At 46.6% G+C, this 16168-nt stretch overlaps 1 protein-coding gene across 1 annotated transcript; it reads left to right on the top strand.

Moving 5' to 3' along the window:
* The first annotated feature begins 3386 nt into the window (after nucleotides 1-3386).
* CUNH17orf64 (chromosome unknown C17orf64 homolog) lies at nucleotides 3387-15578 on the top strand. The gene is made up of 7 exons (XM_039255990.1): nucleotides 3387-3678; nucleotides 4577-4674; nucleotides 5784-5900; nucleotides 6155-6330; nucleotides 6805-6904; nucleotides 11321-11516; nucleotides 15313-15578. Exons 1-7 carry the CDS (start codon nucleotides 3387-3389, stop codon nucleotides 15387-15389), a joined length of 1056 nt encoding a protein of 351 aa, XP_039111921.1. The 3' UTR covers nucleotides 15390-15578.
* Nucleotides 15579-16168: the final 590 nt, after the last annotated feature.

The raw sequence follows: 16168 nt of genomic DNA, 5'->3' as shown, positions 1-16168 counted from the left end.
CCAATTTGGAATTCACCTCACCACATAGTCTCTTCCAAATTTGCCTGATGATAAGAATTATCTGGGACCTATTAAAATATTGGTTCTTAGGCCTTCTTAGAAGATTCTGAAAGTCTGAGATGAGGTGACTTTTCTCATTGGAATTTTACCTGATACTAACCCCCAGTACCACCAGATCTAGGCCAAGGGAAGGGGGGTATGACTGTGGTGTCGTGAAGGAGAGGAGGTGAGAGTAAGTCTTTTGGGGAGAACTTGCATGACTTGTAACAAATTTGGGGGTGGCATTTTTTTTCTCTCCAAAATCCTTCCCAACTCCAATATTTGTTGACTATATAATTCTCTCCTGCCTGTCTCCCTGCTTCCCATCTTAGGAAAAAACACCTTCCAGAGAGAGGCAAGTGGAAATCATTAGGCCCAGCAATTTAACACTATCTCAAAAAGCTTGCTTATCATTAAATTGTTTAGAAACATGTCCTGAAGTTATGAGTTTGCCATTCTGTGATGTTATTTTGATATCCTGACAAGATATTTTTAGAGTACATAAAACCCAAATTAAAACATTGCTACAAAAAAAAAAAAAAAGTGAAATTAAACCAGGGCTCCAGGGCTCCATAAATGGAAAACTACAGTAAACATCAGATAGGAGTGAAGAAAAAAGTACCAAATATTTTTGAGAACTATTTTGAGCAGAGAGATGAAGAGATGCTCTGACCAGCATGCAGAGATATGCCTACGTCCTGCTGGGGTGAGAGGGAAAGGTGCCACACCGACAGGCCGCACCGAGAGCTGTCACTGGCTCTCACCCTGGGACTGGTGCAGGAGGAGCTTCATTCCCACTGATGAGGGATGCGCTGTTGGCAGGGGATGCAGTACTTCAGCTTTACTGGGCACAGTCAAGGATCTTACTGGCCTTCTTTGTCACTGGTTTCTTTGTTTAGGTCTGGAATACGGTTATAGTTAGGCCTATAACCCCCTTACCCTCTTCCTTTAACCTGTTTCTCTCCAGAGTAGCTGTATATCTGGCATTTCTCACATTTGAGGGCTTCCAAGAACTCAGATTTAGGGGCGCCTGGGTGTGTTAGTCAGTTAAGCGTCCGACTTTCGCTTAGGTCATGATCTCACAGTTCGGGGGTTCGAGCCTCGCGTTGGGCTCTGTGCTGACTGCCAGCTCAGAGCCTGGAGCCTGTTTCCGTCTGTGACTCCCTCTCTCTCTGACCCTCCCCTGCTCATGCTGTCTCTCTCTCTCTCTCTCTCTCTCTCTCCTAGAAATAAATAAAACATTAAAAAAATTAAAAAAAAACAAACTCAGATTTAAAGACCCATCTGAAAAACCACCGCTGAGAAGGTGTACACCCTTAGGTTAGACCTCTTGGATCATTGGTTCTTAACTTGTTTAGGGCTACCGACCTCTTGGATTACGTGATGAAGGCTATCAGATCTCACATATAACTTGCTAGTTAGAATTCCAAAGGGTTTGTTAACTCCCTCAAGTCTATCAGTGGACCCCATGTGAAGAGACTCTGCCTTAGGTACTGAAAGAGTCCTTCGCAGCCTTGGGTTAGGGATGCCTTGGCCTTCAGCTGGGAGCTTTCACATTTCCTCCAGACCCAGTATTTCAGCTACAATGGAAGTTTGAGTGGTCTTCCTTTTTTGGAGACTTGATACAATTCTAATTGGATAATCAGACAATTCAGAACAAGATCAAGAAGCCTCATTTGAAGAAAGATATTCAAGTCTATGAGAGGAAGCATGGGAAGTGGATTTCAAGAGTCGTTCTCCCTGTCTGCTGAATTCAAGAATTTCATGAGCTCTATCTTGTCACTAGAGGCTAGGAGTGAGATGTGATGTTTATGAAACTGGCCCATAACATGAAGAAACATGCCAGCCTGCGTGGAGTAGAGGGTAAACAAATTAACATCCTCACCCCCACCTTCTCCACCCTATCCCCACCTGCCTGAAGCAGACAGCACATAGAGTTTTAAAAATTAACTGCTGGAGGAATAACTCAGTTCAATGAGTTGATTTGCCCTATAGTCATTTTCAGCTAACCAGTTGGATTTTGAAGACTGTCTCCCAAAGGCATTTTGTATTTTGTTTTAGTTAATGTTGAGGATTGAGCCATTATTCCTGGCTAATGTCAGGCTCCGTGGTCTCTTCAGACTACTCCTTAAGGTTGATAATAAAACCATTATGGGTCTAGGGCAGGCGTCCAGAGTCTAGGACTTGTTAGAGGTTCTGAGAGGGAAGAGGAGAAGTGGAGTGGGGTGAGAGGAGCAGGCAGGGACTCATAAGCTTTGAGGTTCGGACTTACTTCCCCCTTCTGGATTGTAAATACTATTTGGGGCAGGGGGAAGAATAGATATATAATATCTATATCGATATTCAATTCCTTGTTTTTTGTTTTTGTTTTTTTACTGTTTTTGTCTAGTCTTGGTCCATATTCATGTCAATTTATCTAAGGAGGAGTTAGAATGTAATACTCTTTTGTGTTCTGTGTTTAAACTTAGCATTATATCACTTTTTTAATGATGTTATTTATTCCTTTTAAAAACAGACTCAGCTCTCCTTTTTTTTTACTGTAAGTGTAAATCATATTCATTATTTTTAAAATGAAGACAGTATGCCAAAAAAAGAAAAATCATCCTTTACATTTTGAAGTGTATCCTTCAAGACTTTTTACTATGCATATATAATTACATGCTTTCAAAAACGGGATCATACCAGACATGCTGTTTTAGGTCTTGTTTCCCATTAGTTAAATATAGATGTAACGTTGAAATTTACATTTTTCAGTATTAATTATTACTATATAGAGAATAATATTTTAATAATTAGTAGTATTTTGGTGGTAAGGCATTTTAAAAATTAATTTTATTTACTATTTACTAGAGTAATATTTTAAGTACTGGTGTTCCATAATTTATTTACCCTTTCCTACTGATGACACTTCAATTGTTTCCAAATTTAACAGCCTTCATACATACATCTTCTCTCAGGATCAATTCCTAGAAGAAGAATTTGTGGGCCAAAGGGAATGTACATTTAACATTTTGCATTATTCCCAGAAGTGAATAAGAGAGCCCCTTTCCCCTTACTCTTGCAAATATAATTTCCTTCTTTTTTAAAGTCCATTTTCATGTTTTATTTTATATTTGAGAGAGAGAGAGAGGGAGCCATAGAATCCGAAGCAGGCTCCAGGCTCTGAGCTGTCAGCACAGAGCCCACAGCTGTCAGGAGCTGTGAGATCATGACCTGAGCCGAAGTCCGACCCCCAGCCTCCCCTAATTTTCCTTAATAGCCGCAAAATAGTCCTGGATTAATGCTCAAAGAACACACTTTCCAGTTTGGAGGAGAGCCACATTCCCCGAGGAATATCAGAAGCCGCAATGTCCCTGTCATGTGCAGGTACCGCCGCCAGATGGCGAGAGGGAGGACTGGGAGGACCCCGCGGCGTCTGGAGGGAGGGGAATACTAGCCGGTCTCCGTGGCCCACGGCGACCCGACCCCGCTCCGGCGAAGACTGGGGAGGAAGCGGGAAGTACGGACTGGCTGCGGGAGACGGGCCCCCGGGCCCAGAGGACATGAGGGGACGTGGCTGGAGACTTAAGCATCGCAGGGAAGAAGATGCCGGCTGTGTGAACGGAGGCTGCAGCGGTCCCCTCGGCGCCGTACCCCGCGGTGCGTGCTGGTGGAGGTCGCAGCTCGGACTTCGAGCCTCCGAGAACTCACGGGCTGAACGGGCGGGGGAGACGCAGGGACCCCGCCGGTAGCACGCACTCTCCTGGCTCCGATCGCTGGAGGGCGGTGTCGGTGGGCAAGGCTAGAGCGGTTGGGATCGGACAGAAAGCCCCTCGCCCCACTTTAGTGGCCGCCGACCCGTGCAAGTCACGGGACCTCTCTGCGTCTGGGCTCCTTTTCTATGAAAGGGGATCACTGATGGTACCCCATCAGAGAAGACAGTTGTGAAGATCAGTGTGAGGATTAGTTAAGATAATTCATGGTGGCTTGTGATTTTTTGCACACTCCCTAAAAATACCACTATTCAACCAACACCCGACACAACTGGCTTATTAACTTCCTGGAGGCTACAGAGAAATAGAAGAGAAGATCGATCTCAGTAGAGATTTACTGTAACCCATTCTCTCAGGTCACCCTTTAGTCCTTTGTCTCAGTTCCAGAAAGAAATGTTACAAGTCACGGTGGCCATCTCAGGAGCCCACCGTGTGACTGAGGCATCGTGAATGGTACACAAGCAGGAAAACGACTCCGAAAGTCTTACCGGTGTTCACAAACCCTAGCATCTGACACTTCTCCCGGGAAAAGGGGTGCCAGCCCCTCCTGGCCGGCTACGAGCTCTTACAAAGTGCTGGGTCTACCCCGCACCTCTTGCTCACTTCCCTGTTCCAGTTTCCCGGTGAAGAGATTGATGGGCCACCCCTAAGAAAGAGGGCGTGGCAGGGGGAGGGGAGCTAGGCTCTGTGTTGGCAGTTGCCATGGTTTTGCTCCAAGTTCTGGAGCCCACCTGCCCACTCCCTGAGACACTCAGGTCACCGCAGCCGTAGGTCAGAAGCCTGAGGAGACATCAGGAGTGCCACTCTGGAGCCCCCCAGTGCGCCTGTTGAGACGGAGGCCTCAAATGGGCAAGAGGGTGAAGGGGACAAGTCCCTAAAGAAGGTGAAGTGGGGCTAGGGATGTGAGGGAGTGAAGAGAGAAGGTCCTTGAGGGGCTAGTCTTGGAAAGCAAAGAACGTGAAATTAAGGGAAGGAAAGAAGAAGGAAAAACGGTGATGTACATGAGTTAGCAAGAGACCAAAAGAACAAAAGAAGGCCAATTCATTCAAACACAGGCTTATCAAAGACATGTTTTCCTGGCAAGATGATTGTTGGTTATGGAAACGCAAGGGCTCGTGTGTGTGTGTGTGTGTACACTTGCGTTATGGTCTGTGTGTGTGGTTGTGTGGTGTGAGGGGTGTGTTTATGGAGTCGATCAGCCAGAGCCCCCTCTCTCTGGGGCCTGAAGGAGCCTGAGTTACATACTTTGACTTTCTTCCCTTTCCATGGTCCCTCCCTTCAGAGTGGTCAGGGCCTGGATCTTCCTTGTTCCCCTGAACACAGGCAGGAATTAATGCTCCCTTTTCTGAGAGGTTTTTGAAAGGTCAGGTGCAAATCCTACCATGTCAGTCTAATCCTGTGCTCTGACTTTAAGTATTATTTCACGGTCACTCTGTCTTCATTACTTTTCAGTTTTTGGGGGGCCCACTTTCACAGTCAGAAAGCTCCTCCCCATTACCGTCACTGTCACGTGATGTGCCCGTTATCATGGGATGATGCTAAAGGTTAGAGGTGGGCCTGGGGCTTAGGCACTCAGTAAATGTTTGTTTGAATGAATGAATAAATGACTCCCCGCTCATTCCCCCAAGAAGTTTCTTAAATTTCTTGATGCCTCACAGTGTTCTCATCTGTAACCAGAGATAATGATATCTAACCTCACAGAATTTGTGGGAGAATAAAATGAGTTCACGTTTATCAAGTGACTTGTAAAATTAGCTCCTATTCTGTGCTATAATTCTTATAAAAGAAATGTGTAGGAAATTCTAGGTCTCCTAAGCAAGGATCTTCAGGGATGGATATCCTTGCTAGGGCTTACTTCCTTCAGGCCTGGGCCAAGGGAATCCCTACGGAAAATGGAGAAGGGCTTTGGCTGGAATTTGGACCACTGGTTGCCTAGCACTGCCCTTCAGGAGCAGCCGCCTAAGCTCCCCAGCTGACCTCTGCCTCCTGCAGGTGACAGATGACCTGGCGACAGGTGTACCCTGCTTAGAGAAGAGCTCTGGCACCACCCCTTCTGGAGACTCACTTGTACGCCATGCCAAGGGCCTGGGCCAGGACACCTTCAAAATTGTGAGTAAGGGGCCAGCCCAGGACCCTGTGTCTTGTTCCCTACAGGTCAGGAGACCTGGGTCAGAAATTGGCAGGCCTCAGAACCATAGCTTATTGTCCCACTTGTCATGCTCTTGGGAGGAAAGTGGGGCAAGAACTTGACTCAAGTTTCCTTACTTAACCTACTTAACACTTCCTGGCTCATAAGGGCTTCTGGTTACTTGGGGCTGCCCATCTGCCTTTTTCTCCTATGACTTGACCTGTTGCCTCCTCAGTGTAAAGAATATCTAAGGCCACTGAAGAAGTTCTTGCGAAAGTTACACCTGCCCAGGGACATTCCGCAGAAGAAGAAGCTGAAGTACATGAAGCAGAGCCTGGTGGTCCTAGGGGACCACATCAACACCTTTCTGCAACATTACTGCCGAACCTGGGAAATCAAGCACTGGAGGAAGTAGGGCAGCCTCCTTGCCCTTCCCACTATACCCACTCCTGGGCCACACACCTTCCCCGCCCCTGATTCAAGGTCCCACCTCAGTCAAGATCCCTGAGTCCTTCATTCCTTCATCTTGGTGTGAAAGAGTCAGGATCCTGGAGTGAGCGTGGTGAAGAGGGGGTGGAGAGAATGGGGTCGTCTAGTGACTCAGGGCAGCAATGATTCCCGGCAGCCGCATACACAGTGGACAAAGGACTCTCCTGGCTCTGTGGAGAATGACGGCTGATTGAACAGCTGCTGTGTGGTGCGGGTGCCCATCACCAGGATGGGGTATTCAAGGTCTAGCAAATTTCCACCTCTCCACATCCCCAACCAAGTGCAAGGGGGCAGCATGTGGTCCATTTCTCCCCAGGTGGGTCCTGGACACAAGACAAATGCGGAAGGGAGAAGGGCTGTGTGCTGCCTCCCCCAGCCTTGCTTTCTCCCCTGCAGGATGCTCTGGCGATTTGTCTCTCTCTTCTCAGAACTGGAGGCGAAACAGCTTTGCAGGCTCTACAAGTACACCAAGAGCAACCAGACGGCCAAGTTCCTGGTGAGACACTCAGGGAAGCTCCTCTCCAGGCCCCGCTGAGGCTTGGCTGGTGTATTCTCGGATTGTGGGGGGAGGCGTAGGGCTGAGGGTCCCTCTGATGTCCCCAGCATCCTCCCAGCCATGTTCCACACTCGCCGCCTCAGGAAGCCCCCATCGCCCCTATCTGCCCTGCAGGAGGCAAAGTGGGGCCGAGGAGGACAGAGGCTCAGCTTCAGGTTCTCGATACTCATTCACTCTCCACACTGACACCCAGATGTTAACAAGGGCAGGGACCTTCCTGAGGACCCATATATGGGTGGCGACGGTTGACGCCAGGCAGAAAGGCACAGCCAGCCTGGGGAAGGCTCCAAGGACTATCGACAGAGCCTGGCCTGGCTTTGGCTGAAAACAGTGACTCTCGAACATTTTGGTCTCAGGTCATGTTCATCCTCTAAAAACCGTTGGAAAGTCCACCAAGCATTTATGTAGGTTATATCTGTTGCAATTTGCCCCATTCGAAATTACAACTAAAGAAAAAAATCAAAATAAGTACTTTCTGATCCAATTAAAAATAAAAGCAAGGAGGGGCACCTGGGTGGCTCAGTCAGTTAAGCGTCTGACTTCGGCTCAGGCCATGATCTCATGGTTCGTGGGTGTGAGCCCCGCGTCAGGCTCTTTGCTGACAGCCAGCTCAGAGCCTGGAGCCTGCTTCGGATTCTGTGTCTCCCTCTCTCTCTGACCCTCCCCTGCTCACACTGTGTGTCTCTTTCTCTCTCTCAGAAATAAATAAAACATTAAAAAAAAAATAAAAGCAAGAGCCCACTACATTTTAACATAAATAATATTTATGAGAAATATTTATATTTTCCAAAACAAAAAAAATTAGTGAGAAGAGTAGCATTGTTTTACATTTTTGCAAATGTCTTTAGTGTCTGGCTTAATAGAAGACAGTTCAGCTGGGTTCTCATATCTGCTTCTGCAATCTCTGATGGTATGTGAGTTGGCTGAAGTACATGATGAAAACCCCAGACTTGCACAGATGTAGGGTTAGAGAAGAGGGGAGTATTTTATTAGCATCTTCAGATAGTTGTGGATATTTTCAAAACTTTATTTATTTTGAGAGAGAGAGTGAGCAAGGTAGAGGAGCAGAGGGAGACAGAGAAAGCAGACTCCACACTCAGTGAGGAGCCCAACATGGGGCTCGATCTCATGACAGTGAGATTGCCACCTGAACTGATATCGAGAGTTGGACGTTTAACTGACTGAGCCACCCAGGTAACCCTGGATATTTTTCTTTGATACCACACCAAAACTCAACAAATGTCAGTTACTTAATAGCAGTGTGGAATCTGACACCATATCAATGAATGTTATAAAATATTTCTTTTTTTTCTTTTTTAGCAGTTTTAGGTTTACAAAAAAGTTGGGTAGAAAGTTCAGATATTTCCCATATACTACCTCCTCTTGTTTCCCTTATTATTAGTATCTTGCATTAGTGAGGTATATTTGTTACCATCGGTGAGCCAGTATGGACACATTATTAACTAAACAATGTCTGTTTAGTTTAGTTTACATGAGGGCCCACTCATTGTGTTGTATATTCTATAGGTTTTGACAACTGCATAATGACATGTATCCACCAATACAGAGCATACCTGATGGTTTCGCTGTCTTACAATCCCCTGTGCTGCACGTATTCATCCCTTCACTCTTTCCCTCCAAACTCCTGGCAACCACTGATCTTTTATACTGTCTCAATGGTTTCACTTTTTTCCAGAATGTCAGACGGTTAGAATCACACAGCATGTAGCCTTTTCAGATTTGTATCAATGACTTTTTCACACTGGGTTACATTAGATTCCGTAGGTTTATCTCTTGCACTTTGGGTAGACTTCACTTTTCAGGGGGTCAGTGAGATCAAAATATTTCAGGGCCCCCCAGGGGTTCACAGAGCACACTTTGAGGATCTTTTGTTCAAAATAATGATCATAGGTAACAGCTTCTATGCTCCAGCACTTTATGTTCCCTCCTGTGATTCTCAAAAGTAACCCTACATGGTAATTAGACATAGTGTTCACAGTGTGTAAATGAAGATGCCAAGTGCAGAGGGTTGGAGTAGCTTGACCCAGACCACACAGCAAGTAGAGGGAAGATCCAGGTTCAAACATCTGGTTCAGAGGAAGCCCTGCTCTAACTATGGCACCTCACCCTTGCTGGGCAGCTTTAACCAAATCCTTTCCCCTTTTGGGTCTCTGTTCCTTTCCCTAAACATGAACGGGTCAGTCGTTTCAGTGATTCCTCCTCTGAATACAGAGAGTTGCCATGTCAGTGATTCCTGGATTTCACTGGCCAGGAAAATCTCAAAAGATGTTTTCAGGTTCTCAATTTTAATTTTGTCAAGGACTTTAAAATAAGTACCGTTGCTTCATTACAAAGAAATGCATGAGATGCTGTAATTCTAGGCTAACAGACACTTGAAAAGATGCTCCACATCACTATTCATCAGGGAAATACAAATCAAACCTACAATGAGGTATCAGCTCACACCGGTAGGAATGGCTAAAATTAACAACACAGGAAACAACAGATGTTGGTGAGGATGCAGAGAAAGAGGGTCTCTCTTACGTTGCTGGTGGGAATGCAAACTGGTGCAGCCACTCAGGAAAACAGTGTGAAGATTCCTCAAAAAGTTAAAAATAGAATTGCCATAAGTTCCAGGAATTGCACTACTAGGTATTTTCCCAAAGAATAAAAAATACAGATTTGAAGGGGCACATGCACCCCGATGTTTATAGCAGCATTGTCAACAATAGCCAAACTGTGTAAAAAGTCCAAATGTCCAGTGACTAATGAATGGATAAAGGAGATGTGGTACATATATACAATGGAACATTACTGAGTCATAAAAAAGAACAAAATCTTGCATTTGTGATGACATGGATGGAGCTAGACTGTATTATGCTAAGGGAAATAAGGCAATCAGAGAAAGACAAATACCATCTGATTTCACTCGTGGAATTTTTTTAATGGTTATTTACTTTGGGGGGCATCTTGGGTGGCTCAGTCAGTTAAGTATGTGACTCTTCATTTCGGCTCAGGTCATGATCTCACGGTTTGTTAGATCAAGCCCCGTGTTGGGTTCTGTGCTGACAGTGCAGGGCCTGCTTGGGATTCTCTCTCTCGCTCTCTTTCTTTGTCCCTCCCCTGCTCATGCTTTCTCTCTCTCTCAAAATAAATACGTAAACTTAAAAAATGATAATGTTTATTTATTTTTGAAGGAGAGTGAGATAGAACATAGTGAGGGAGGAGCAGAGAGAGAGGGAGACACAGAATCCGAAGCAGGCTCCAGGCTCTGAGCTGTCAGCACAGAGCCTGACTCGAGGCTTGAACTCAGGAGCTGGGAGATCATGACCTGAGGCGAAGTTGGATGCCCAACCTACTGAGCCACCCAGGTGCCCCTCACTTGTGGAATTTAAGAAACAAAACAGTTGAGGGAAGCCTGGGTGGCTCAGTCAGTTAAATGTCCAGCTTCGGCTCAGGTCATGATCTCCCGATTCGTGAGTTCAAGCCCTGAGTCGGGCTCTGTACTGACAGCTCAGAGCCTGGAGCCTGCTTGGGATTCTGTGTCTCCCTCTCCCTCTGCCCTTCCCCCCATTCATGCTCTGTCTCTCTCTCTCTCTCTAAAAAATAAACAAACATTAAAAAAATAAAAACAGATGGACATGTGGGAAAGAAAAAAAAGAGAGAGAGAGAGAGGCAAACCTAAGGTTCGTAACTATAGAGAACAAATTGAGGGTTGTTGGAGGGGAGGTGGGTGGGGAGACAGGCTAGATGGGGGATGGGCAATAAGTAGGGCTTTTATTGTGATGAGTACTGGGTCTTACATGTAAGTGACGAATCACTGAATTCTACTCCTGAAACTAATACTACACTATATGTTAACTAAATAGAATTTATGTATTTATTAAAAAATTTTTTTAATGTTTATTTATGGTAGGGGGAAGCAGAGAGATGGGGGGAGAGAGGATTCAAAGCAGGCTCTGTGCTGACAGCAAAGAGCCCAGTGCAGGGCTCAGACTCACAAACCGTGAGATCATAACCCGAGCCGAAGTCAGACACTTAAACTGAGCCAGCCATCCAGGAGACCCGACTAGCTAGAATTTAAATAAAGCTTGAAACAAACAGAAAAAGCGACTATAATGATAAAAAGAGTTGGAGGACATATATCAAAGTAAGGAACCACCCAAGAAGAGACAGCTGGCAGCCTAGCCTCTGTGTCCTTACTTCTCTCCCATGTCTGTGACCCTTTCCTCCTGCTGACTAGGCAGGTGTGAGGTACACCCAGACCGCACTCATTTCCTAACAAGGGCAGGGCTGGGGCTCAGGAATGTGGGGCCCTGGCTTCTTCACACTCTCAACATTATGGGCCTGTTGCAGGTGGCCTTCCGCCCCCGGGACGCCCCCGAGAGCTCCTTGCTGGCCCACCAGGAAGACTGTCTGCCCAAGCTCTGCAGTGCCTGGGGGCTGCATGGCAACATCAGCGGCATGAAGGAGAGGCTGTCCAAGATGCAGGCCCCGGGCCTGGAGGCCTCCCTGCTGGGGGAGCCCAGATCCCAGGCCCAGGTCATGAAAGGTAACGCCCTTCCATGTGGAAGCCTGCTTGGAGGAGGGGCCTCACCCGCAGGGCCACATGCCCACCCCCCACCCCCTGAGCAGCTGACACATTTCTCTTCCCATCTTCCCTCTAGCCCTCCGTTTCTCTTTCTGTCCATTTTCTTTTCTCTTCTGCCCCTTTTTTCCCCCTCCTTTTTTGTCCCCCTCCCTGCAGGTATGCTTATCATAGAAAGTTTGAAATGTACCGATAAGTATAAAACAGAAGAGGGGGAAATCACTCATCACCCGGAAGCCATGACAGTTAACATTTGGGTGTGTGCTGTATGATTTCCCTCCGGAGGTCTTGTGATACATACAGTTTTGGTTCCTGCATTTTTCGGTTAACAGTTTAAATGAAGGCTCTTTCCCGTAAGACTAGAAACAAAGACAGTTTCTAGCAGCCAAGAGTAGGAACTCCAAACGGGGCGGGCTGCCTACTCCCGGGTTTCGGGTGGCTTCGGGCTAAGGGAGTGGTTCATTGCCGTTGTGGGGAGAAAGTCGAGTCAGGTGGACTGGGGATGGCCTTCCCAGCAGCTCTGGCCTCTGCAGTGACTGCACCGCTTGGCCTCTGGACGGAGGCTGTGGGATTTGGGGACAGAGACTCTCCAATGAGGGGTTCCAGCCAAGGTCGGAACCTATGAGGGCCCATCCTGTGCACTGAGGTGCAAAGAGATGTGGGAGCCGCTTACCCCTCAGATTTCCAGATCTGGCTCCGGGGACCCCAGTTAGCTGCTTCTGCTCAGCTATTGGGGGAGAAAGTGAACGCAAACAGGGTGGCCTAGGACCTCAAAGTGTGGTCCTAAATTGGACCCAGGTGTTCCTCTGAGGGTCGGGCTGCCTGGGGCTGATGCAGGCCAGCAGCTCTTTCAGCCTCTTCCACCAGTCACCCCTGCACCGAGTGGGAGAGCAGGGGTGAGAACAGGGAAGGGGCAGTGGTCACGAGTTAGGCAATTCCTAAGACCTAAGACCCTGTCTGGGCTCTGTGAGGGTCCTTGGCCCTGGTGCCTATAGTTTAAATTGAAGCAAAACATACAATGGGACGAAGGCCAGAACATCATTCAGATGATGTAGCCAAACAGTTCACGAGTCAGATAAGGAAAGTGAGGTCCGGGCTTTCGGGCCAGGCTCTCCCCGTACCAGGTGCTCTGTGTTTCTTCGTTTCACTTAACCTCCGCAGCATCTTCATGAAGGGGGTATTATTATTATTATTATTATTTTTTTTTTACAAATAGTTTATTGTCAAATTAGTTTCCACATAACACCCAGTGCTCATCCCCACAAGTGCCCTCCTCCATGCCCATCCCCCCCTCCCCCCCACATCCATCAGTCCTCAGTTTTTGTCAGCATTCAAGAGTCTCTCATGGTTTGCCTCTCTCCCTTTCCCCCACCATTTCCGCCCTTCTTCTCCCCCTTGTTCCTCCGTCAAGTTCCTCCTAATCCTCCTATACGTGCAAACATATGATATTTGTCCTTCTCTGCCTGACTTATTTCGCTCAGCATAACACCCTCAAGGTCCATCCATGTTGCTACACATGGCCAGATTTCATTGTTTCTCATTGCCATGTAGTATTCCATGGTATAGATAAACCACATCTTCTTGATCCATTCATCTGTTGATGGACACTTAGGCTCTTTCCATGTTTTAGCTATTGTGGAGAGTGCTGCTATGAACATTGGGGTACATGTGCTCCTATGCCTCAGCATTTCTGTATCCCTTGGGTAAATTCCTAGCAGTGCTATTGCTGGGTCATAAGGGAGTTCTATTGTTAGTTTCCTGAGGAACCTCCACACTGTTTTCCAGAGGGGCTGTACCAGTTTACATTCCCACCAACAGTGTAGGAGGGTGCCCGTTTCTCCACATCCTCGCCAGCATCTAGAGTTCTCTGATTGGCTCATTTTAGCCACTCTGACTGGCGTGAGGTGGTATCTCAGTGTGGCTTTGATTTGTATTTCCCTGATGAGGAGGGATGCTGAGCATCGTTTCATGTGTCTGTTGGCCATCTGGATGTCCTCTTTGGAGAAGTGTCTTTTCATATCTTCTGCCCATTTCTTCACTGGGTTGTTTGTTTTTCGGGCGTGGAGTTTGGTGAGTTCCTTATAGATTCTGGATATTAACCCTTTATCATGAAGGGGGTGTTATTATTCCCCTTTCACAAATGAGCAATCCAAAGCCATAGGGCAAAGAGTGGGACAAGCTGACTGGGAGAAGTCACTCTGTGACAGCCTTTAAAGAAAGGGAAAAGGAGAAGAGGGGGAAAGGGAGAGTAGGAGGGGAGAAGAAAGGTGTACGCAGAGGTGAGGGACAATGAGCTGACAGTCTGGGGCCTGGAGGTGAATGGAAGAGCAGGTTGGAGAAGTGCCGGACAGGGGTAATAGGAAAAAGCCTTGAATGGTGGGTTAAGAACTTTGGCTTTCATGTAATTTTTAAAAATGTAATTCTTTTATTTTAATGATTTTTAAAATTTATTATTTATTTATTTATTTTTATTTCTGAGAGAGAGAGACACCGTGATGGGGGGTGGGGAGGGGAGCAGAGAGAGGGAGATACAGAATATGAAACAGGCTCCAGGCTCTGAGCCGTCAGCAGAGAGCCCGACACAGGGCTCGAACCCATGAACCGTGTGAACATGACCTGAGCCGAAGTCGGACGCTTAACTGAGTGAGCCACCCAGGCGCCCCTAAATATAATTCTTAAAATAACATTTTATTCCTATAAACATAAGCATAGCATAGAAAATTAGGTAATACTGATAAACAAAAATAAGTACATATAAACACCACATTGTTATCATTACTGCTAACACTTTCCAGGTGTTTTTTTATGCATATAAATACATGTATTGTAGCCAAATGAGACCTCACTGTGCATAGGATTTTGACTGGAAGTTGCTTTTTTCAGTTAATTAATTCAACTTTCCATGTCAACGTTTTCATTACTTCTCATTGTTGGAGTAAATGCTCCATATTCTAATTTTCCCAGTAGTCAAAGGTAGTTTTTGCACTTTTTTCTCAAGCATGCATTGCACCGGGTTATGTCTCTCCATCTCCTTTAACCTAACAATGTCCTCTGTTTTACACCCTGACTTGTTGAGAAGATCAGACCACTGTTCTGCGGAATGCTCCACTTTTGAGTCTGGTTGCTTCCTTTTGGCATTCTTGAAGCTTGTTCCTCTTTAGATAAAAAGCCTTGATAAATTCTTGTTAAACATTTGTCTGGCCGGGATACATTAGAGATGAGGTCGTGTTCTTCACATTGTGGTAATACGACAAAACACACACTATTTGGTGGACCCGCCAGGAATGGGCTAAGCTCAATCACGGAGTCCATTCGTGATTTTGAATGTATCCGGTGTGGCGTTTCTTTGGCTCTATGTTCCTAAGTCTGTTTTTAAGAAAACAGATGGCAGTGGTGTTTGCAAACAGTCTGGCGGCAAAGTCCTAGGACCTGGGGCATGAAACCGGAGAGGGTGCAGGGAAGAATCTGAGTCAAGACCCGTGGTCTAGTCCTGACTGTGCCCCTAACTTGCCTTGGGCTTTGGGTGGGCTATTTCCTTACTCAGAGGCGGGTGAGATCCTTCATCTGTAAATCAGGTCAATCATAGCATCTTCCTATGGCCTGCAGGGTTCTGTGAAAAAAGAGGGACATAGGTTGCAAGTTAAGATAAGATTGTGTTTTTCTTCCTTTCTGTTCTTACCATATCACCCAAATGTTACAGACTGAGATTCTCTTACTCTTTGTGGTGTTATCAGGACTGTGTTTGACCTTCCCTTTTCAGATCCTCTAAGGAAACCTCCGCACAAAACAAAACTCAAGAGAAAGAGGATTAAGGAAGCCCCAGGGACCTGCCCATAAGAACATCAGGCGAGGACAGAGGGCCGGCTCACCCCGGGCCCCAGAGCGCTGGTCTTCAACACCTCTGCACCCTGGGGGCTGGGACCAATGAGAGGAAAGAAGAAAACTGTCTTTATTAAGAGGATGCTCGGCTCTTAGTTATGTGTAAATGGGGTGGGAAATAAATAACCTTAAGACAGTTCTACCTTACTTGGCTAACAGTCATCATTCATTCGTCTTTTTAATTTATTAAAAAAATTTGCCAGTGGGGCGCCTGGGTGGCTTAGTCGGTTAAGCGTCTTTCGCTTAGGTCATGATCTCACGGTTCATGGGTTCAAGCCCCGCGTTGGGCTCTGTGCTGACTGCCAGCTCAGAGCCTGGAGCCTGTTTCAGTCTGTGACTCCCTCTCTCTCTGACCCTCCCCTGCTCACGCTGTCTCTCTCTCTCTCTCTCCTAGAAATAAATAAAAACATTTAAAAAAAAATTTGCCAGCTACCTTCTGATCGCAGGTATGAATAACACAGACGAATAGCACAGATGGGTAAGAGGTGGTCACCATCATAATCTAGTGCAGGAGACACGCATGAATAGAAATCGCAAGGGGCTGAATAGAGGTGAACGGGGAAGCCTTGGCAGGTGACAAAGGAGTGATGTGTGCCAGGGGAGAGCACGGTGGAGAGTGGAGAGGTCCTGGTAGCGGAAAGGGAGAAGTCTGGCAGTCGTCCTCAGTTGTCTGGACTTAGTGTCCTGGATAACCTGGGGGGACAGACCTAAGGGAGGCAGGCGGTGGAATGAGCCAG

Source organism: Hyaena hyaena, unplaced genomic scaffold (assembly GCF_003009895.1).
Source record: "Hyaena hyaena isolate Hyena2069 unplaced genomic scaffold, ASM300989v1 scaffold_553, whole genome shotgun sequence".
In the NCBI taxonomy this organism is placed as follows: domain Eukaryota; kingdom Metazoa; phylum Chordata; class Mammalia; order Carnivora; family Hyaenidae; genus Hyaena; species Hyaena hyaena.
The sequence above is the reverse complement of the archived record's forward strand: the minus strand, read 5'-3'. Positions and strand labels throughout refer to the sequence as shown.